Source organism: Hyposmocoma kahamanoa, unplaced genomic scaffold (genome assembly GCF_003589595.1).
Source record: "Hyposmocoma kahamanoa isolate Upper Pololo Valley unplaced genomic scaffold, ASM358959v1 192, whole genome shotgun sequence".
NCBI classification, from domain to species: Eukaryota; Metazoa; Arthropoda; class Insecta; order Lepidoptera; family Cosmopterigidae; genus Hyposmocoma; species Hyposmocoma kahamanoa.
Window position 1 is genome coordinate 1,097,189 of NW_020653719.1, and position 24,811 is coordinate 1,121,999.

The 24,811-nt window shown below is 36.4% G+C and overlaps 1 protein-coding gene across 5 annotated transcripts in view; it reads right to left on the reverse strand.

The window, feature by feature from the left end:
• LOC113226714 (ETS-like protein pointed) overlaps positions 1–24,811 on the reverse strand; it is a 217,192-nt gene that overhangs the window by 60,583 nt on the left and 131,798 nt on the right. The window contains exon 1 of one of the 5 annotated variants that reach the window (XM_026459440.1): positions 23,472–23,499. The exons of 3 other annotated variants lie outside the window; for them this stretch is intronic. In XM_026459440.1, coding sequence (XP_026315225.1) covers positions 23,472–23,484 — 13 coding nt within the window. In that variant the 5' untranslated portion in view covers positions 23,485–23,499. Of the gene's footprint in view, positions 1–4,400; positions 4,535–23,471; positions 23,500–24,811 lie in introns of those variants that run through there. One more of the 5 variants, XM_026459439.1, reaches the window with a different exon arrangement.

A 24,811-nucleotide genomic window follows, 5' to 3' on the forward strand; every position in this document is an offset into this window, starting at 1 on the left:
ATTAACACGCACTAGCAAAACCTTCTGTCGCGAGTGCCATGAACACACACATAAACAACCACAAATTACACCCAAATTCACGAGAGAAATAAATGTAGGCCATACAAGGTCCCGGGAATCCAACCCGGAACCTCTGCGTGGCAGACCACCATGGTAACCTTTCGGCCAATGAGACAGTTAATATCAAAACCTACCGCACATCATGATGTGGGCAATGGAGTTATATTTTATATAGATAGATATATTTTAATGTACAAATGCGGTCTCAAAAGACTCTGCTAGGGGGTTAAGTATGTAATTGTTAGTATCAGAGTATGGTGAATTGTGAATGGCGTAGATAACCGCGACACAAAGGACCGGCGATGCGCACGGGCACCGCCGAGGACAGCCTTCGACGCTTCGGGACTAATTAGCTTGCGCTTTGTTTCTACATCTAAATGGCACATTGTTTTTACCAAATTTTACGGGTCATCCTTGCTAAAACATTTGAATTTTGAAATTCGTAGCAGTAAGTCAACGATAATAAGATTTAATATCGCGACTAGGTATAGTTTCCTACGTAAATACAGTGATTGTAAAGAGGAAATGAGGGAGTATCTTATCTATTAGATAAAACAGGGTGTCCCGTGTATATTGTGTGCGAAATTTAATTTGATGTTTACCATGAGCTTTTCGGTGAACGAAAACATCGTGTTGAAACCTGAACGTCGAAGAAGGTTCACAACCCTCCGTAAACATGTCAAGTCCCCAACCCGCATTGGGCCAGTGTGGTGGACTATGGCCTAAACCATAGTTTCCCAAATTGGTCCCTATCGCCTCACAGTGGGCGATTGACAGTCCTAGGATAGGGACCACAGAAGCAATTGGGGGCGTTGATACTGTCCAAAGGGGTGCTATTGTATTTGATTATAAAAAATCCTGAATTATTTATGTAAACTACACTACAAAATTAAATATATATTTTCTTTCCTTGTGATTTTCGTGTTAATATAAACTATACGTGTTTTCAATCATTTTTTGTGGTGGTGGGCGATGAAATTTTTTTATTTTGTCTAAGTGGGCGGTGAGCCACAAAGTTTGGAAGCCTATGGCCTAAACCCTCTACTCAAAGAAGGGTTTTCAGCAGTGGGACGTATAAATGAGTTGATGATGATGATTATGACCCCGTGTACATTAACTCAATCAATAAAAAATTTTACAAATTTACTTATAAGCGCAATCAAAATTATTGTAAATTGTAAAATTCATTACTTCAAATTCAGTTTTCCAGGCATTTTAGGTTTCGAACTACTCACAACTACTCAATGATGGACGGCGGTTAGGAAATTAAATACGTTCATGTATTTTACATTGGAAAGCAGACCATATGTTTTAACAGCGAGCCAGTGGTCATGTAACAGTTAACAGGTGGCGTACAGGCAAAGGGGAAACACTTGTTGCTTGGTTTACGAGTATGCTTGCCGATACGAATAAAACTAATAGCTCTATTCCCCTTTGTGAACGACGCTAGGCTGACGGGGAAATGAAGCTATAATTTTTGGAGTATTGTACTGAAGAAAATTTACAATTATTACAGTTTTGAAGCGAAACGTTAGTGCCCAGTTAGGTCATATTTCATTACTGTATTCTACCCCTATATCATCATGATTTGTTGCTTTGCATAAGGAAACGTCGTTTGCATAACGAAATTTAAATTAAGAACAATCATCAGCAGTTAGAAAACTGTAGTACCTCTGCCGCTGCTTCTGACACGAACTACAATAGGTCGCCAGAACAAAAGCTCGCCATTTTTACCGTGCAGCCATTGTTCGTCGTGAACTTGGAACGTCGCGTGACGTCAACGGCGCGTGCGCTGCTTTGCATTCAAATCATCTCATAATTACATAATTACTCTAAACGTGCACCGTCAGGTTTTTGCGGGAAATCAATTGACACTTTTGTTGGAGAAGGCGGTAAGAGCGTTTTAACGGAGAAACCGCGCGGGTGTTGCTCAGTTAATAAAGGCGCACGCGCCGACTACATTGTTAACTAGTTTACAATAATTATTAACATACAGAAAAATAAACTTTGTTTGCTTAAGTTATGCAACCAGTGGGAGTTTTTCACAATTAATTGTGGACGGTTTCCACTAACCCATTAACGGTTACCCGTGTGAATACAATTTACTTAATGCCTTTACAAAAATTGACCATTCGCAGCCCTCACCCCGCCACTCAAGCATGGAGGAGGGTTCGTCATAATGCGGTAAAAATGTTATTTTCAAACGGTCTTGTAGCCACTCACGTGGAAAATGAGTCAAATGAAACGCTTAACATAATCGTATTTAAAGCTTTTAGTTTTAATTTTTGATGCGATTCTCACATAAAGCTAGGCGTGTATTAACCTTAGTTTACATCTGCTAAATTTTCACGTGTAGGCTACCATGTATGTCGTTCAATTTCATTTTCAAGGAATTACGTAAAAACTACTGTTCAAGGAGCCTAATCAAAAGTAGTTTCCATTCAGGCTCTGGCCGTCAACTTCTCAAGGTGCATCTAACAATAGTACTCATTCTGTAATCTTTAAGCAATCTTTAGATCTGTAGTTATCACGAACGTAGGCGAGAGAACTTTGCTCAATGACAGAGGCGGCGCGGGCGCATCATCTCATTGAGCGCGCACCGGATGGGCCAATCAGCGGCGTGAATGGACGCCTCCGCGCAGCCGCAGCCGCGGTGCTCGGTGCGTTATTAGCTCCCGTACTAGATGCCACCGTTTCTTTGTTATGCCTGTAAATTGTTATAGCTTTTTATGGCTTTCGGAATGCGTGAGTTGTAAACGGTTGTTTGTTGGCTCATTGATGCCATTGTTCACCACATGAGAATAAACATGCACGCTGCGGCTACTGTTTGATTATGCGTAGGGCGCTATCACGATTAAAGGTTGCCAGCGCCTGGTCACCTCAAAGTGTCCTAACGTCAGCTTGTTTTTTGTTCATTCCTTCTATATTCAACAGCTCTTTGTTTCGTTTCTGTCCATTTGACATAAAGACAATAGTGGCAGCATATCTCAACTCAAGGCACTAAATCCGTGAACACCGTTTGTATACAAACATTGTTTCCACGATTCTCAGGTTGTGAGCACACGTCAAGGTCTCACTTTCAAGATCAGCAGAGCGTCGAGGAGTAAGTCATAATTACGGTAATGATCGTGGTTGTGCAACGGTTTGCCCTGTGTTGTGAACATGCGATGCTTCCAAACGAGATCGTAATGAGACGCGCTAGTTACATACGAGTTTGCTTAGCCACTATCAACAAAATTAAAGCCTTTCCAGCCCCAAATAGACCAGCCCTTACGACGTTGGTTTATAAGAAAAAGCAAGCTGCAGATCGCCGCTCCTGGGCCACAGTTTCCTGCATTCAAAAATAGCCCTCAAGGTGCATTTTAACATTTAATATCTAGGGCACTGTATACCTTCTTAGATTTTAGGGTATAAGACGACAAAGACGACTAAGGTGTAGCAAATAGCGTAGGAATTAAGAACAGTCTAAAAGCTGTCGAATCTCTGAAAAGTACTTTAATTAGCAAGGGTGAATTATGTCATTACCACACCATCGTGATATTTGCAAATTATTACACATATACACGGTACGGTAATGGATCAGAAAATGAACGTTTTCATATTTTTGTTTCGGTCACGCGTCGTTCACATTCGGGACAAGTGCACGCGAAACCGAGAGTTGCGTCATGGTGCTATGTATCGGATTTTTCACAATAGCTTGGCTTCAAATGCGATGCTTCAAGGGTTTAGGTGGACACTGATTGATCAGTAGTATTATACAACTGGGTTCAGACTGGAAAGTTACAAATTGCAGAATTAGTTTTAATTCATCATGTCATAATTTACGTTCTGATTTGTCATAGATTCGTAGCCATCAAATGAGCACTTTGAGAATATTTTTTATAACTACAAAGAGAATATCGAAATTATTGTTTATACTGTTTGAAAACATTTTGTCAACAAAATTTGATAGATTAAAATTTGTAGATTAAAATTAGAATTTTACCTAATTTGCAAATAAGAAAATTACCCAATATCTCAGTATTGGGTAATTTTCGTTATGTGTGGGGTGCATCCTCGCAATGGCGACTATTAATGTTTCTATACGTCTGGCGCAGCCTGAGCAACAATCGGCGAGTACGTTACGCCAGTTGCCAAATCCTTTCATGACGATGGCAAACATGTCGCACACTTCAGCATGACTGCTACTATTTAGTGACGCGGGTAGCGGCAATAAATTCTAATAATATATGGCAATAAACGATATGAGAAGTGTCGTTAAAAACGTAGATACAGTTTTCTTCTTGTAGAGGTATATTCTAAAGGTGCTATGAAAATTTCATGAAATTATGAGGACTTACCTTTGGGCTTATTGAAAGCTTTCATCATGACTTTGATTCCCATGCCTGCAATGGCCGCCGTCGCCGTCAGTGATGCCGCGGGCAATTGTACACAATATAACACGCGCTAACAGGTCCACTAAGTACCTACTATACAGTTTAATGACAACTAATAATATAACACTTATATTATTTACAGCAACAGTTTATACTACGGATGTCTTTTACAATAACTTAAAGCTTAAATAAGATCAATTAGTATCACACTGTTTTGGATTGTCTCTTATTAGTCCATTCAGTCTAAACACTCTTCACTGTTTTTCATTTTGATTGTTTTTTTGTCACGACACGTTTGAAATGATAATTTATGTTGTATCACTGCTCATTTTTTGTTGCAAAAGTTTCTGCACCTGATGAAAAAATTCAAATGTTTTCATTGATTTTGCAATTGACCCCCAAAACCTATGGAGACGAATACTAAACTGCAATTTTCAAAATAATACATACTATACATTTTTTAAAGTGCACTACGTATTTTGATGATATAATAACTTAACCACAACTCTGCCCTCCTTGTGTGTGCACTTGCATTTTGATAACTTTCGGGATACTGGCAACTACGTTTTTTTTTAAATGTCCAATACGGTGATTTTGCTTAATAATAAAGCTGAAACTAAATAAGATATGGAAAAACCGCTTGTAGCGGGTTGTAGATCTCGTTTTGCTGATTCCAGATAATGTTAATAACTCAATTTCGCCAAAAATTTCGATTACGTTAGTTTTGACAAAGAGGACAGACAACCGTGACCATGACATCTGAAAAGGGCCCGCAGCGTTTAGGTTGTTTGAAAAATAATATAATGTACGCTATTTAGATTCGAAAACTAGTTTCATGTCGTATGTGTTACAATCGCGAAAACCCAAGAACTCGAAGTTAAGTAGGCTATTTATGAATTGAAAACGACAATAAATAAATTTTCTTGATATGTTCATACATAGTTGCAACATATTATGCTTCTTATATTGCGTTGTTACATACACAATTTTAATACGAATTTTAAGACTTTTATAGATAGTTGAGTAGATATCAAATAACGAGTTAACAATAAAAAACTGACTAAAACCATTCGGTTGTGCTACAATAGACGAAGACAGTAAAAAATTACCTTTGCCTTAGCTCATTATTAGATAAGCGATGCGTGTAGGTACAAGACAAGGCTTTTAGGTACCAGGATAACAGCAACGGAGCTTTGTTTACGTTAAAATATTCAGTATTCAAATTGCAGCAAACATTAGCGCATTCCCACAGGTGCGAGCCGAGTGATCTGATGACTTCCGGCCCGATACCCGGTACCCCACTTACCCCGAGTAGCATTCTCACCCCACCCCCGCCGCCCCTCGCGCCCCTACCGTCCGTTCTCACCCTCTGTTTACCCCCCGCTGTCTAAGGGCAGGGATGTTCCCACATAAACCACTAAACCGTGACTGGGCACTTTGCTAACTTTCGTTATTGAGCAACTTCATTTAGGTACCCCGCAAGTGACACAATATGGTCATAAACTCAATTTAAACTTATAAATCGTGTCCATAGAGAAATTGTCTTTGATGCAAAAAAATGCTGAGAAAAAGTTCAATATGTCTATAGTCTATAGTATTTCAGATGTTAAATAAGCGATACTATCGCTACATTTAGTTGCCACTTGCTGCAATCGTCGGTTATATTAACCCTCCACCAGCCTGCGTGACTGCGCCGCAAATAAACTGCTGTTTGTTTTAACTGCATACTATTTACATGATAACACACCCTCGCCTTAAATACTTATCCACATAAATGCTACTTTGCTCTAGTAATCAATACCTTATAATTTTATCGACACTGTGTTAACCCACACGTTTCTTAATTCTTGATTCTACAGCTATGTTAATTATGTTTATATTTTCTATTGAGTAACAACACGCATGCATAGAATGTTGTAACAAATGAGAAGTTATATTATTACAGTACTGAATAATTAGATGCGTTGTAAGTTTTCTTATATTGAAGACTTCATACCCTCGACATTTCCTAATGCTTGAAATGGATGGTTTCAATAAAGCGACCATTTAAAAATTGCCATTTTTTTTGTTTCGTTGTGGCCACATGTAAAAATTTCCCAGACTTTCGGTAAAAAAACATTTGAAATAATAATGGCAAAATTACACTTATTCTGAGTCTAATATTTGTGAAGGATATCAAGAACCTTTGTGATGATAGTGGTACGTTCCCAAAAACGTGCCACCGTTGCTCTCAAGTAGAAATGTAATTTCGAATGAAATTTAAGTTTTTTTGTGTAATATTTTCTTTTTAATAATTTGTGATCTTTTTGACACTTGTCTCGAAAGGTCAAAGAATTCAGAACCTTAGAAACCATAAAAAATCTGAAGATAATTAATATCGTTTTTACAGGCGTTGCAAAATGGCCACGCTAGAGATATCCAAGTTGAGATATAACGATTTCCCGCGAAAAAATGTCAGAAAATTAAACTATTGAAGAACATATCGAGTTCTTAGGTTTTCGCGATTGTTACATATAGGAAATGAAACTATTTTTCCGGATTTAAATCGCGTATATTTGTTTTTTCAAACAAACCGACGTTTCGGGCCCTTAACAGGTCCCATGGTCACGGTTGACTGGGTTAAGGGCCCGGAACGTCGGTTTGTTTGAAAAAACAAATATACGCGATTTAAATCCGGAAAAATAGTTTCATTTCCTATATTGAAGAACAATTACAATGTAAGATTTGGCAGTATGGACAATTATTAGCCTGTCCCGAAGCACGAAAAATGTTAATATTATCCGAAAACGACCGTTACAAATTTAATTGCCATTTTTGAGGCGTGTGATTGGTCATAAATTAGGTGATGTTAAACGACGACGATGTAATGCGTTCGTTATTAAATATTTATTAGTAAATATCCACTCACTCTAGTTTATAAATTTTGTTTTGACGAACTCCATGGACGAGTGGCTTGCGCACCGATTTCCGTGGTGTCGCCATCTCAGAGGTCGCGCGTTCGATCCCGGGTCGGGTCAATGTAAAACAACTTTTCTAAAAAAACTAACTTTTCTGTATAGGCTCGGATCTAGATGTTTGTGCTACAGTCGTTGTTTCCGATTTCCATAACACATGTTTTTAGTTAGTTACTTGGGCATCAGAGCAATATATGTGATGTTGTCTAACATTTGAACTGCCTCCGTGGCCGAACGGTTACCATGCCGGGCTGTCACGCAGAGGTCCCAGGTTCGATTCCCGGGCCGGGAGAAATATTTGTATGGCCTACATTTATTTCTCTCGTGAGTTTGGGGTGTAATTTGTAGTTGTCTATGTGTGTGTCCATGACATCCGCGACACAGGGTTTTCTTAGTGCGGGGCTATGTTGGGTGTGTGCGTTATTATTTATTATTATTATAAATAGTCACAAATCGTAGTTTTCAAAGCTTATATAAGCTTTTGCAGATTTTTGAATCTCAAAAACAATATGTTGTTTGATCAAAATTACCATAATGTACATATCTAGGACTACAATTTTAAGAGCTGTTTTTTTGACGAAACTCTACCTGTTAAAAAATATATCATCGAGTGTGACTACAAATAAGCGTACCAAATTGAATCGATGCTGGGGTTAAAGAGTTGAGTACCAGTAAATATCTTCATTTCATTTTAATAACCATAGAAGAAAGGGTCGTGTGTTATTGGTAAGAGTTTAGTAACTCGTATTAATAAGAGGGTTTATCTATGGTTAATCTATTTGTAATACGCGTTATAATTAATTTATTTTTAATGTTTTTTAACAGTTCACACGGTTATTAATGTTTCTCGGAAGGGGTTTGTTATTACGTATTAAATATTTCTGGGTATTTTATATATAAATAAATTTTAAGAAAACGTACGGATACTGCCATTTTATCAAGAAGGTATCTATCTCCATTGTAATGAGGTTGTATATTGTTTGGCTCATCAAACTTAACGCTTTGGACTCTGGACCGCTCTTATTAAAACCGGCATCTAGTTGAATTTAAATCTTAAGCTTCCAGCTTGACGTGGTCTTGACAATGTACGGACGGCAGAATTCACGCTATAGATGGTCGGATCTTGTTCCGTTGTTCTGAAGGCGACACAGACCACATAATTCTTTCTTCCGTGGAAGGCGATTTTCGAACAAAAGCGTACAGCTTGAAATGCTGTTGACGCTAGTACTTTGTACTTTAGTGTACTAAAATACAATCTTATTTTATGTACAAATTATATTATTTTAATTTGCAATGTTTCATCAAGAATTGTGGTTCACATTTGCAAAACAAAATATTCTTTATTGCAACCACATTAACAAATTGTCGACTTAGAGTGAAAATCTCGTATGTGATTTCTATGTCATTTTTCAGGGCGAAAATAAAAATATGGTGTAAAATGCAGTAAACGCAATAATGTTTGTAGTTAGCATTTTATTTAGTAAAATTAGGTATACCTCTCTCAGATACTATATTACTTTAATAATACATTTGAGCGAGAAGTTCACAAGTTTTTCTTCAATAAGAATCAGTATAATCGAACTATGTGAAAACGCGTATGCTAGGACAAACAAGCAAAACAGAAGCGTTTTCATTGGTAGAAAACGTGATCTTCTATTATTTCAAGGAATTTTGGACATTCTATTAGGTCATAGCCAGTACGCTTGTTAATAAAAGACGCAAATACCTATATAAATAATTTGTAGAATACATAGGGATGAATAAAAGCGTGTCAGACCTTTGTCCGGTCGTAAGTCGGGATCATAATATTCACATCACGGCTATTGAGTCCGAACGGCTCGTTTATGTAGTACAGTTACTCTCGAAAACGTTCACATTAGTCAATATACATTTTGAAATAAATAAATAGGGTAGCTCATATAAAAAAAAATTTACCTCAATCACCTGAGAAGAACGCGCTGAAAATTTACCAGAAAATGGTTTTTAATATTCGTTGCTTTTAGCAAAATGATCATTAACATTTTCATGGCGCTTTTGAGGATATGATGTCCCAAATCGGCACCGTCTTTGTTTCGGATTTCCATAACAAAAGTGCTTTAGTTATTTGCTTTGGGGCCGGAGCAACGTATAGTTGTTGTCTAATAAAAATGTTTAGTGAATGTAAACAAGTATAAACAAGTGTTGTCATTTCTTTCTGACTCCTGATTTTTTATAAATCTGTAAATCTTTTTTGAGGGATCATTGTGTGTGCACAAATGAAAATGATCCTTCAAATGTAGGTGTATTGATCGCGTGAATAAATTAATTTCAAATTGTTAGTAGCCACAGACTAAACAGATGGAATAGTAATTTAACAATAAGCAGTGGAAATTATATCATTATATCTAAATAACATCATTTACCAAGTAGTCAATTTGTTGTTGTGACTGTACATACGTTAATCTAACTTAGTTAGCAATATGGGGGCGACGAATTGGTCCCAATAAAAATCACATTTGGCCGCTGAGCCGTTCGACACGGCGGACAAACACTGGCACTTATGTTAAGATTTTAATGCTCAGACAATAGATTGACGCGCTACCTGTTTGCGATATTCCAAAAGTTAAAATTTATTTTAAAAATATTGGGTAATTTTCAGGTTAGCTTTCTCTACTAATGGGTAGTAAAAAACGGTGCCAATTTTTATTATTTATGTATTCGAGTAAATTAATAAGAAATATTCGAATATTTACATTCGAATATTACACAATACATCAAGATAATATTCTACAATATTTAAGTGGCAGAAAATGCCACCGAAATTAAACAGAAAACTAACCTGAATCCACTTGTAAATTAGAATAACGTACGATATATGAGGGCAAACGGCAAGTAAGTGTCAAGGGTCATTTCTGTTTTCTAAATTTGAAAATTATTATTAACAACAATAATGTATTAAACAACCATCCCGACTACCTGGTCTCAAAATGGGGAAACTCCTGTACTAAGAGTACCAGAGCAACGAAACTAAGTCCAGAATACTAAAGTTCGTTTCCCAAATTGGTTCTATCGAGAATCAAATATGAGACTTCCCTTTCTAGCGCCCATAGTGCTCAACTCTGGGCTGCAGAGGTATTTGGAATTATGTTTTGACTCACCTGGATAAGTAAAAGCAAGTTTCTCAGTAAAGTGGTTTCGCAGTTATAGCATCGCAATTTCGGAAAACCGCTCATGTCTGCTAAATTTCTTGAAATCATTAGTGATGGTTATTCATTGAGCCTCCACTGAGATAGCAATTATGATTATATTTGTTATTCTGCTGAAATCTAGTTGCAATGGCAGTTTAGTCTCAATAGTATGAAATGGAATGGCACTAATGGCAATCGTTCGTTAAATTACTAATGATCGATGTCGCGTTACTAAACCTGCCATGGAAATTACTATGTATATACTAATTTTTATCTCGTTTAATCAGCAATTTAGAATTCAAATAAAATACATACAGGGTTATTGGTAAAATACTAACAACCTCCGAGGACTCTATTATTAATACCGTAAACAATAAATTTGATTCTACTGTATTTTTTAACCGACTTCAAAAAAAAGGAGGAGGTTCTCAATTCGATTGTATGTTTTTTTTGTACGTATGTTACGCGATAACTTCGGTATTAGTGAACCGATTTTCATGATTTTTTTTGTTGGAAAGAGGGTACCATTTGTTTTTTGAAGGAAATCATCCGCTTCTAAGGGTGGCTGCTCACGCATGAAGATTCATTTTTATAAATAGCGCTTAAATTTTATTATAAGGAGCAATTATTTTAATGGTTGATTTTGCTATTCTCCAATTCAAGGTGTTTTTCTCTCTCAATATACTTTGAGTAGTGAGAACCGATTTTTTTTATTTCCTGTATCAAGTCCCGTATAGTGGCGAACTAGGGGATGAATCCGGGTTTGCGCACTTTCCGTTAACCGATTTCAATAAAACTTGGTAAATATATGTAATTTCACGTACTTTTGAAGTCAGTTTTTTAGTACTCTATATTGAGATTATTATTTATTTAATGTATTTTTAAGTCTCATTATGTTCAGTGACGATGATGTTATCTTTGCGTTCAATTAGCATACGTACTAGAACAATTAAATCAAGAATATTTTGGCATATATTTCGCTTATACTTTTGTGGTGCTGTTAACATACCATTAAATAAATAAATGTAACATTAATGAACGTATGCAACTGTGACATTGAGTCGTGCAATGAAGACAAACTAATACCTTTATATCTCTTGGCCGTCTGGCCGTCCCTTTGTGTCTGACTGATTGGTACTTTGAATAAGCCTACTCCAGTATTGGAGAACAATAGAAGAATACAGTTCACCATACTGTACGTACAATAAAATATTAGCTTACATAGGTTAAATAAAGTTCAGCTTAAGTTGATATCTGTAGAGTATCGCGACCTATGCGTGGTCTTCGCTGGGAATGTCTTTATTCGTTGAATTTGTAGTAGTTGAAACCTGCATATTGTATAGTGTATTACACGTAAATTTGTAGTACTTAATGCAAATAAAATAACATTTTATATTGTTGATTGTCGAAGGTAACTTTGAGGTAAGTTTTTTGTACCTACTCTATTTTGGTGACAATTTCTTTTTATTTACACATTTATAGAATATCATCTTGAAGTATTATTTAATATTCGAGTGTGGTAACCTGAAATATTCTTTAATAATTTACGATGATATATTCAAGTTATTAAATAATAAAAATTGTCATCATAAGTGAGTACAAAAAACTTACCTGAAAATTACTGTCTAACGATTATCAGGCATTTATTTGCAGGCAAACTCGATTTCAAACGCCTAGTTTATTATTGTTGATAAGACTCATGCTTATACCTATATAACGAAATGACCACATCGAGTGTACTTATCCAATACATATTTATTTTGCATTCTAGTTATTCTGATTATTTTTATAGTTTTAACTTTCTGTTGTTTGTTTTTGCAATTTTGCAGAAATCTACTTAACGTTATTCTAAAGTTTATCGTCTCAAATATCTGATACCCTCGCAACCCATTCTTGAACTTAGAGAACGATATCGAAATAAAACTGCGCCTGTCACCTGAGACATAAATTGACAAGTCCCATGTGCCTATAATTTTACCAGTACTCTTACCCTTCAAAACCGGAATCCTGTAATTCTCGCATTACTGCTTGGCGGCAGAAATAGGTAAGGTGGCAGTACTACCTTGGGCAAACTCTTTCACAGGGAGCTCTACTGGTACTAAAATCAAACCACCTCAATATAGCCTACATTTATTCTATTAGAGTCAGGCCTCAGGTCCTAATTCCCGGCAAACAAGACGGTATCTTCCCTAATAATCTTGTCTAATAAACACTCGAAAGACGTGTGAGAGGTCAATAATATAGTGGCAACAGAGACCGCCCGGGTGCAGGGTCAACTAACTTGATTGTCGCGCCCAATTCTTTCCCCACACATCCATCTTATTGAATTTGTCTTATTTGTTCCAATCTTCCAATTACATTTACAAACGATTTTATTTACAACGCTTTGATTTTTGTATAATATCTTAGAATTTGACAGCTTGTATGGCTTGTGCAGTTAAGCTCTTTGTAAAAGGTTTTCGTGCAGGGAATTACTGCTACATTACCTATTTCTGCCGCCAAGCAGTAATGTGAGCATTACTGTGTTCTAATTTTGAACAGTAAGGGGTGCTGGCGAAATTACAGGCACATGTGGCTTGTCAACTTATGTCTCAAGGTGATAGGTGCAGTGGTAGTGCCCTTCAGATCTTTGCGATATAAAGCTCTGAGTGGCACTGCAACTACTATGTACATGCGCTTACCACCAGGCGCACGACTAGTTCATCCCGTAACTTGGTATCATAAAAAGAAAAAAAAACTAAATAAAAATATGCAGCGAGTTGCAGAAAATATCTTTAAATTTAATATATCGTAAACATTAAACTTTTACTATCCTTTACTTTATCAAAACATAACTAGTGATAGCATGTTACTTAATGGAGCATTAAAGTTAATGGACATAAGTGCAATTGGGCGTATGTTGAACAGAATGCAACTTTAAAAAATATAAATTACAAGTATCTTTGTGGTTGGGTCGAAAATAGTGTAAAATACAACAGGATATTTTTATACCCTGAAATGGTAGTGCTAGTGTACACTTTGATATCAATCTTCCTGTTGTTAGTGGTATAAATAAGTAGTTTAAAATTCCGCATTTTGGTGGCGAGTGTCCATTTCATTTGTCAGCCGTTAATTACACAAATAAATTGCATGCACTTATGAAGATAGTTCTGTGAGCACGTTTTCTTGCAAATTTTGTTCCTATTTTAGATATTAATTAATTAAACTGAAATTATATTCGATACGATTTAGAAACCAATATCTATATTATAACAGTCTCAATTTTCCATTAAAACATATTTTGAGAAAGGAATATGTTTTAAAGGCATTTGAAAAAAGCATGATCCTAAAATATTATGTATTGTTTATATTTGTAGGTGAGAGGTAAAGGAGGGTGCCCCAGGTGCCAAATAGTAATATTTACTACAGAGCGTTTTAAAGAAAATGAGGCTCTTAATTAGTCGTTTAAAATCAATTACGGTGAAATAAAATTATGTTAAATAAATAAACACACGGGACAATAGAAGTTAAATGTATTTTATCATTGCGTGATTTTAGCATCCGAAAGTAATGTCTGTAAAAATATCTAAATTTCAAAATATGGATTCAAAGGCCTTTACTTCTCACTTACTGATATTTAAAATTGTGTCTGTACATGTAACTTTGTTATTATAATAAACATTATTTTATGAAAATGGTCACGGCCTGGGAAACACAACTTAAACTCTATTCTTCTTTTGCTTGTTTACGTTCAAACTCTTTGCTTTAAAACAGCGTCTCATTTTTTTTAATAAATGACATTCTAGGAGGCTATTTACATTAGCGAAGAATTAGAAAAACGGATTGTCGAGTTTCCTATACCAATTATAGTAAGTGCAATTAACACTGGCTAGTTGAATCTCTACAAATACATAGTGTCATACAATTGCATTAGTTGGTCAGTGGGGTCAGGCGGGGTCGCGCTTATGGCTCATCTCGCCCCTTGATGAGATACCCGCATGTTGGAAAAGAATTTGTATTGGAAATTTTGACGGTTATTGAGTGGAGCACTCTTCAAAGACTACCAAGTTTTGTTCATTGTATTTTGAAATATGGGCATAATTATTTGAGATAAAATTATCAACTAGGTTTATAGGAAATAAATTATTTTTCGTATCTAACTGGCGTATATTGTTTTTTTTTAAACAAACCAACAGTCAGCCGTGACCATGAGACCCATAGGTCCGAAAAGTTGCGATTTAAATCCGAATTTGGTGTTAAAAAAGGAAATAAATAAGTTTTCTTGACATAAATTTTAATGTGTATCATGTACTTAGTTGCAATATACTATGTTTTTTACATTACTTTATCCAACACAATTTTAATACGAATAAGTTTAAAATTTGTCTCACGTGAATTAATAAATATTGGTTCAACGTCAGCCCAAAAACATCGTGGTGCGGATGCGTTAAAATTTCTTTCATTGCATTGAATGTAAAATTCCGATTTCGTTTTTATATTCTACCGAGCACTTGTTTGAAGATGTATAGTAAATTTATTTCAGAGCAGTAGTTTTGGTTGCTCACAACATATTCTTTCCATGGCTAACAGTAAAAGTCGACAACATATCTTGGAACAAGCGAATGGGGATATAGGAATAACTTTGGAACCGAAAAATTTTCTAAAAGATAAATTAAACTTAAATGTATAATTTTTTTAGCTGCTAATAGAATAACATTCCTTGAATGCTCCCAAAAGAAACAAATATTGAGAAGAATGACAGCAGATTGTAAATTCAGTGCACAATGATCACGAAATCTTTGTCAAGGTAAACAGAAGAAATGATAGAGAATGAGAACAAATTCCGTCATCATTGCAGTGGAAGTATACTTTTTTGAGTGCGTCTACTGTTATCGATAATGAATCTATGTAAGACACAAGTTCCAATGTTCCCGAGCGTCACATGTTTTGACAATCGCCATCACAAGATTTCGCGCGTTTCTGCGCGCGCACAACAAACACTGCGACAATGGCGCTTCCCCGAACCGTGTGACGTGCGATTCAAATGTGGAACAATGCGGTTTGTATAACAAGCAGCAACAATGCGCCCGCGCAGAGCTTTGACAACTTTAAGCTATGTAAACTCATGTTTATCAATACACTTAATTGTCTTTATGTTAGTGTTGATGATATGTGAAAGATTGTAGTACAGATTAACTTCAATTTTATGCTGGTGCATCTTGTGTGTACGATAAATGTATAGTAGTACCACGCAAGCAGTATGTGGTAGTAGCAGGAAAGCTCCTTGTGAAAGAGTCGTCCAGGGAAGTGCTGCCACCTTACCTATTTCTGCCACCAAGCATTAAAGTGAGCATTGCTGCGTTTTGGTTTTGAAGGGTAAGTAAGGGTTCATTCCACCACTTGATATCACAAAAAACTCACTCATACTCAGACTTATATTTGTCTTAAGAAATAGCTTATGAAGAATGAATGAAGTTTTAAATAATTGATTATATGTAGTGCACACTCATGATTTACGTAGCTAGGGCGCTAGTGAAATTACAAGCATATTCATTGGACTTTTCAACTTATGTCTCAGGGTGACGGGCGCAGTGACAGTGCCCCTCAGAGAGATTTGAGATTTAAAACACTGATTGGCACTGTGACTGTTATGGACAGGTGTGTCGCTTACCACCAATCGTACGACTTGTGACGGGACGATGTCACTTGATATCGCAAAAACAATGGGGTAAATAGGAATGATTCGTGAATATTAAAATTTTATTTGCCTTTTGGGCGATTCGACATAGTTTTCTACGTGAAATGAGTGTAGAGTGCGGCAGTGATCACGCGGTAGCAAATGATGTGACCTCCGACCGGTCAATTAAAACGTTAGACTCAACGCATCATGTCTCATGTAGAGCGCCCGTTACATGTTCTGTGTCGCTTTAGTAAGTATTGTTATGGTAACCGTATTTAATTTTGATGTCATACGTGAAATATGGTGCAAAATATTTCGTACCCTTGGTATAATAAACCCACTTGTGTTCATACGGCAGAAGTGCTTTTATTTTTATATAAAAATAATACGACCTACATGCAACAAATTATGTATGAAATTTTATAACTATCTTATTTATACATAAAAGTTACAGACTAATTTCGTTTGTAGAATATTTAAACCTCTCTCCTGAAATGTTATAATTTTGCAGACGTGCTCTTATTACATCTACGGTGCGATTTGATTAATAAAATGTTCAAAACGGGAAGAATACATAATTTTAAAAGATATGGTTTTATTCTTGAAGGGTATTTGTAAATCAAATGGTAGACGCTTCTTGCGTTCGTTGTGGCCACCCACCCGTGCGCGTGAGACGCGCGGATATATCTATTGGCTCGGTCCGCTCGTACTTTTCAGTCTGCGTCTAGCGTGTGTTTGCGATTTCGACTTGTGGATTTCGAGTTTTGAGTTTCGATTTCGAGTTGCTTTGGTATTGTGAAAGGGAAGACGCCAACATCCGCGCGCCCTCACTCTCCGTTGCGCCCGCGCCTTCACTCTGAATGAGCCCTGAGGATGCCGGCGAAATTACAGGCACATGGGACTTTTTAACTTATGTCACAGGGTGAGGAGCGCAGTGGCAGTGCCTCTCAAATCTTTGCTATATAAAGTTCTGAGCCGCACTGCAACTGTTATGGGAAGGCTTGTCGCTTACCTACAGGTGCACGACTTGTTTGTCTCGTCAGTTGATATCATAAAAAAAATGATTTAATCACAACAGATTAGAATACTTTACGTTAGCGTTTTGAAATAAAATTTTATTTTAACGTAAATTTTTTTTATGAACGTATTTAATCCTTAACATTTTCGTTGACTTAAAATCATGTAAATTTTTTAAACATAATTAAGACTTGAACATATCTTTTTGGTGCTTAACTATGTCTATTTACTGTCAAAGATAAACTATGCCAATAATTGCTTAACGAGATACATAGTTAAAGTTACTGATAATGTTACATTTAGGTACTTAATACGCATTAGGTAAAACATGAGCGAACGTAATCTTGGAGGTAAAAAGTGTTATTTGCCTAAAGAGGTAAAAAACGTAGCTGCGGTGTGTGTGTTGCGTAAATCGAACAATTTCTTAGAATAATATTATATTATATTTGTAAAATAGGGTAGTTTAGATCAACAAATTTGTAGGAAGGAATTTACATTCTTCTACAGAAAATTCAACATTAGAATTACCCATATTTTCTTTGTATTTTGCGTGATAATCATTTCTTCTACCATGAGATTACAGTGACAGTTATCGGTAGCGACCGCGGAAAATGTTTGTATACAAAATGTTGTTTCTTATTATAACCGCTAGACACGCTGTATAATTTGCCATATAAAATTGTGAAGTAATTTACGCGGTCGCTAGCGACCTGTCACTGTAACCTCGTGATAGAGGCCTCACAAAATATTGAAACATAAACAAAAAAATTGAATACTTCAAAGTAACATAAATACAATATTATATATATTTATAAGGATAGTGACGCTAGCAAAATGATCTCGATGGTATAGCCTACGTTTATATTTAGTACAGTCATCAGCACATCAAGATGTACACTTTTGTTCAAACATCGCTTCCAGTGCAACGGAACAAGTTCCGTCAATGTGTTGCTTGATGTGCTGTCGTCTGTACCTAATTGAGACATATATTTGTATGATGGAAATTAATATTACAAGTTATTATAATACAAACTACATTTGAATACAATTTGCTATTCTTGCCAGTGTCCGTGTGATATTATTATATTTATTTGTAACAACTGTATTTTCATCATTATACCATGGTTGCAATAAACGATATTCTATTCGAAAATACTGTAAAAAAAATTCGAACGCAATTTGCAATACACATAATGTTGGATACCGCATAATGTGTAAACAGCCTTAAGTAGTGTCCCAATTTTTTGCTCAAACTTATATTTACATAGTAATGAGCGGAGGAAATACACAGGTTTCAGGCTTATCGGCTTATTAAGCAGAGTTATTGGCCTGATAGCGATTAATGAGCCAGTCGCCAGGTTAATGAGGATTATAAATAAATTCCTTTTTTTGCGAAAAATGCAGCGGCAGGCAGGCAACATGTTATATTCCAGAATGTTAGTAATTTCTTATTTTGCGTATGTAGGTGTGATGGGGTTCTACGGGATTTTTACGTTAGCGTATGATTAATTTTACTTTCTTGGTACAGGAAATTCGCGATCGATACTAAGGGAAACCACGTCTTAGATTTTTGTTTCTACCACAAATTTTCCTCTAACACATGATAACACTAATTAACTTTATTTGATTAGGCAACGATGCATCTCATAATCAAAAGCTAGGACGTGTTAATAAATTGTGTTGTTTTATCGACCAGTCTAATTATTGGCGACGCAAATAAATGTAATAAAATGAGCAAAAAAGGTCGAGTTGTGGATAGAGTGCGTTGAGGCGTGTTCGCGACGACGTCGTCGGCGGTGGCGGCCAGCGTCGGGCGTAAGCCGCACGGGGCGGCGCGCGATTAGCGAACGCCTCTCAACGCCCACGCGCATGTGCGACGATCCTACCACGAGAAAATTTTTACCGAGGAAAACTTCGCGTTCCATATTAAATTTTTATATTTGTTTATCCAAGTGGGCGGTATAATGGTCGGTTAGAACTCGACGGCCTGCCAAAAAGCGACCGCGTTTCCAAACATAAATCATATTTTTTACGCGATATTTAAATAAATATCGATACAAAGACTGTTAATGTAAACAGGATATTGCTTATTTTATGCAACGACTTTGAAATCGTGTGCAGTTTACGTTAAATACCCTGTATTCCGAAACTTGTTCACATAAAATACGTGACTTTTTCAGCACCCTTAACGTTAAATAATAAAATTCAAATGTTGCGGCGCGAACTCTTCGTTTGATAAAAATATGTTAAGTTAGCTTCATTAGACATTTAAATTAAGGAGTTTTCAGTACTTTTGTATGTTAATCCGGTGGGCGTAAGGTTAAGTTCAGTGTCGCAGCGCTTTATGTAACATTTTAGTTTGAGGATGGAACAATCGTTCGTATAAATTCAAATGATATTAAAGGCAATATCTGTTGTCCACAGCGTGTCCTACTTTGCATATTTAATATTGTTTAAGGTCAATACTCTGCCGTCGCTGCCATCAAAACAACTTCATTACTAAAATGATACCTAACCAAGGTGGCCCTATAATTACGGATACATAAACAATTCTTTCATTACTTGATGGAAGAACGGAAGAGTGGATTTGGACGTAGCCAGTTATATCTTTCGAATATACTTTTCATCGGCTAAGAAATTAGGCCGAACAACGACAAAGTCTTTAGCAGCTATTAACAGCGTGTTAGCGTGTTAAAAATATCAATGTGACTCAAATGGGAAGTTGTTATACTAAATCCATGTTCGCTGTTACAATTTATTGAAGGCGACTTCGGAGAGGGAAGAGATGGATGTCAAAAATATGTCTGATAACACACATTTACACAAAAAGTTGTGTACTTTACTAAGATATTTATAGGATAGGTTAGGTGAAATGTACATGCTTAAATAATTACCACAGATCTTTGTATAGAACCTAAATTTCAAGGGATACAGACAAAGTGGTTAATACCTCCCTCTGTAACCTCGGATTGATTAAAAATAAAAGGAAAAAATTGTAACAAAATAGTTATATTCTTATTTACAAATTACCAAAGTTCTAAATACAGTACCGTAGCAATGTTACCGATTGTTACACATCAGAAATATAAAAAATTATGGATGGAGGTATTATCCACTCTATATTCTTTGAAGTTAAGGTAAATATATTCTGCCCGTGGTACCTAAATCTTGCATCAAAATAGAAATGCTATGAACCTATTTATTTAAAGTGTTAAAGTATGTTGTTTCGTACTAGGTCCATTAAATTGATAAGATTAAATTACATGGAGCAGGCAGAGGGCTCGAATTTGAATAGACACATAGAGTTCGTTTAACGCTCATTGTCGATGCGTGAGTCAGAATGGCACGCTTGGCTGGCTGCGAAAATTCGACGTTTGCGCGCGCGCACCGAAATTCAACAAACGAATACGCTAACAATGTTTTTGTTTTGTCAATTTTAAATCTGTTTTCTATAAAACCTGACTACATTTTAACGTTTGTAACGTAGCCTATTATCAATAGTTTCAAAAACAGCTTTATTGTTATTTTTACAACATCATCAGCCTATTTATGCGTCCCGTTGCTGAGCTCGGATCTCCTCTCCGGCGAGGATTAGGCCTTAGTCCGCCACGCTGGCCCAATGCGGGTTGGGAACTTCACACATTTTCCGAGAGTTGTGAACTTTATTCCACGTGCAGGTTTCATCACGACGTTTTCCTTCTCTAAAAAGCTCAGAGTCAATTTAAATTTCGCACGTAAATTCCGAGAAACTCAGTGGTGCGAGGCCGGATTTGAAACCACAGCCCCTGCTTGTGAGGCGATAGGTCAAACTATTAAGCTACCATGGCTTATATTTTCACTTATGCATTATGTGTGTATTTTACTTTTGTTAGTTACTGTTCCCATTTAAATAAAGGAACTTTTTTTTGTTTTAACGAACTTCATATATTTATTTTATCAGGTAATTTTTCTTCTTCTTTTTTTAAATTTTATTTACTTAGAGTGTAAAAAAGTATAATGTAAAAGTGCGTAGCAGAGAATGTACCTTAGCAGGATATCGATATGTTAATGTTAGTAAGTCAGCGATTGGGCAACGTGCGTGACCGGAGGGAGCGTGAAAATGTTTACTTTCAGCAAATCGCAGTTCTATGAACCTAGGTTAAAATAAACTGGCAGCTCGTGACTCATCCAATGCGGCTGGTTTCCAAACTTGCACAATAGAAGGTAATTGTTAAAAGGTAGGCAAACGGATACAGGAATGCTCGCAACTAAAAATACAATATGTACAAATGACTCTAGAAATTTAGATACGGAGATGTCAGCGATAGCTTTTCTTTTCATTAAAAATTGAATGAACTATACAAGTTGAGAGTAGCATAGAGTAAAACTGAGTATAGGCGTTTTGGATGCGCTGGCGGCCAAATTAGACGTTATCCGGATTGTCTGGCTTTTGTTAGGCGTTTTATTTTTGATCAAGTTTTGCTTTGTTTTATTTAATTTTGGTTTCGATGGTTAGCCTTTACAGTAATAGATGATTAATAATAAAAAAGACTGATTTTTCATTTTAATTGTTATTTCACAAGATTTTTAACTTAACAAGATTTTTTGTAATGTAATCCAAAATAGTCTGGTTTTACATTAAAAAAAAATATATAAAGTACAACGTAAAATCCGTAAAAATGTAGGGTGACCGGCCGTTTAACCCAAATGAAAATTGTTTACAATTAAAAAAAAATCAACTGGAAAGTGACAGATGTGGACTTACTTTTTGTAACATATATTAAAAAATTGCGAAATTCCAAAAAGGTTTCACTGTAAAAAAGTTTAAAAAGCGGAACAAGTAAGGATTTTCAAGATGGCTTCCAAATAAACAGGCAACACCTGTATCCGTTGCACTGGCGCAGGGTGTCTGGCACCCATAGCCTTGGGACACACCATTTACATTTAACAATATTTTAAATTCAAGTTGTTAATGAACGATTTATATGTATCAATGAAGGAGGCTCCATTAAGCATTGTCATGGTGATTAAGTGACTACGATTTTCTGCTTCAATAACGATTGGGAGTCAGTATGATCACATTTGGCGAGAGATGTATGATGTCCATGAAGTAAAATAAAATTTAAAATGAAACTGGCTGGAATAATTGAAATTTCTTTTCTAGTAATGTATATGTAAACGAAAGAAGACACGATAGGATGCAAAAATATAGAGTTAAGAATAAAGGATCGTAATAGTACAAATGACATATGAGCGTTTTATATTGTTTGTTTAAGCTGCTTAAGAACTAATTCAAGATTATGCCAATGATACGTGTTCATTAATTCCATGCGAATCATAGTGTAAAGTTTCCTAACACTGAAGACAAAGTAAAAACAAACTTAGACGTAATTACTGGAAGGTACCCCAAATGGGGTCTGACGATGCTCTTATCTAGTGCTATTGTTTAACACGCTTTTTTCATTCCCACGGTCGGCGCGGGCGCAGCTGATAACGCGTACCTGACGAGACAACCGCTCTAGCAATTCCACATTTTGTAAAGAAAATCTCCACACGTTTCTTTGGAAAGTTTACTTTGCAGGCATTTTTTTGTTTATTAAGGTTCAGACATGTTGCAATGCTTTCTGATAGAAAATGGCAAACTAGATAAATTACAAAATACGTTAACGTGAAAATGCCACTAAGTATGTCTTTGTGAACAAAACCTTGTAGATATAGTAATACAATTAAAAACTGCATATAAGTTCATCGATGTATTGTTTTGATGTGTAACATAAATTGCAAACAAAAGTAAACGGTGATGACGTAAGGCAACATAGATACATATTAAGCAGATTACAGGAAATACATCGTTAGAATGAAGTGTGAAAATGTCGGCTTAAACAAAAATTAAAGTAGGAAAGAAAACATAAGTAGCTAGAACTATATACGTTTATGTCATTCGTAAATATGCTTTGATAAATGTAACCTATCGCAGTAACCTATGCCATTGTTGTATTCAATTGAGTTGAAGGACATCAACGACGTTTGTACTCAAGGCAATAAATAAATTTACAAATAATATATACATTATAAAAATGCAGTTTCGTATTCATCTCATGGCGACAGAAAACACATTGTTGAATTTAAATGTTTCAACGGAACGGTTTCAAACAAAGGGAGCCGGGAGTCAAGTGCAAAATCCCAAGCGACCCACGCTTGTTATGAGGAGATAACAAATAATAGGTATATAAGCCGAATCCATTATCCAATGACGTACAGCAATTACCCATTTAATGCAATTCGGGCCATTGTAAAGTTGTCCAGCGCGACTTCTCGTACATTCCCAGCGACACTCACTCAAAAGCACCAATCAAAGGAATCACAGTGAGCAACCACTCTGAGAACACAAGTCGCAAGAGTTCGTGTTTCCAACCGGTCATTTCAAAATTAATGGTTTATCCAGAGTTTTCAGCGGAAGGCTGTGAGGGCGCGCGCGTGCGTCGCTGCGGCCGGCGTGCGACTACTCGCGCTGAATGGGCGCCGGCGGAGGGGCGAAGCTCGCACGTCGCACTCCCAGCGAGCTTACCAAAATCACCAATTGCAACTGTCCCCTCATTAATAGAGGTGATTCCACGTTTAACAGCGATACTTATTACACTTATTGCCCGATCCCGGCCCGATCCGCGAACCTACTAGATATAGAGTTCTTCGGGATAACATTTGGCTCGAGGCGTAAGAGAACGAGGTTTTTTTGGAGAGCTTCCGATTGAAGTTTAGTCGGCGCTTTGCATCCGGTACCACCTGCTCGCACTCGACAGGATAGTGCGCGTTAGAACGAGATGAAATGATTCATGTCGCGGACCGGATGGTGGATTCGGTTATGAATGAATGCGCCATCCCTGTCTCGCAAACAGGTTTGCGTAATCGAGTCTCTCTCGGGCGCAGGTTGTCGCCGTAGAGGAAGTGAAAGGGACGGGAGTTGTAGTAAATATTGCGCTGCGTGGATCCGTAGGGAGTATTTCCAAAGGGCTACAGTTTTTGTAAGACTACTATGGATAACCGTCTAATGTCATTCATAGATTTCGTTCGATGGTTGATTCAAAAGCGCATAAACCAACGGGAAACATCTGAATGTATCTCTTGAATATTTGAAATTTTTTGAGGTGTAGTCGCAAACTTAAATTACGAATTGGAATTTGTAATTAAATTTCTATTTTGCATAAAATGATGCAGATGGTTAGAGTAGAATAAACAATGTTAAAGATCGTTAGAGTAATGATTCAAATAGAGTTTTCAAAGAAAGGACATCAACACAATCTTGTTCAATGCTGACATTAACTTTTACTTCAATGATAACTTTGTCGAAAAAATATTTAGTTTGTAAATTGTGCTTATGAAAAAAATTGGACACGTCATGAAAGTACGACTCTATTGCATATACAACTGGATGATATTGGCATAACTTGCTTTTTTAGAGAGATGAGTCTTATATATGGCCAGAAATTCGTGTTCAGAAATGGACTACAACGACCTGCGATTCTTAGACACGCCATATTTTCCATATATGTATTTGGCCATAGAATTTAGAGGACACACACACACACACACACACACACA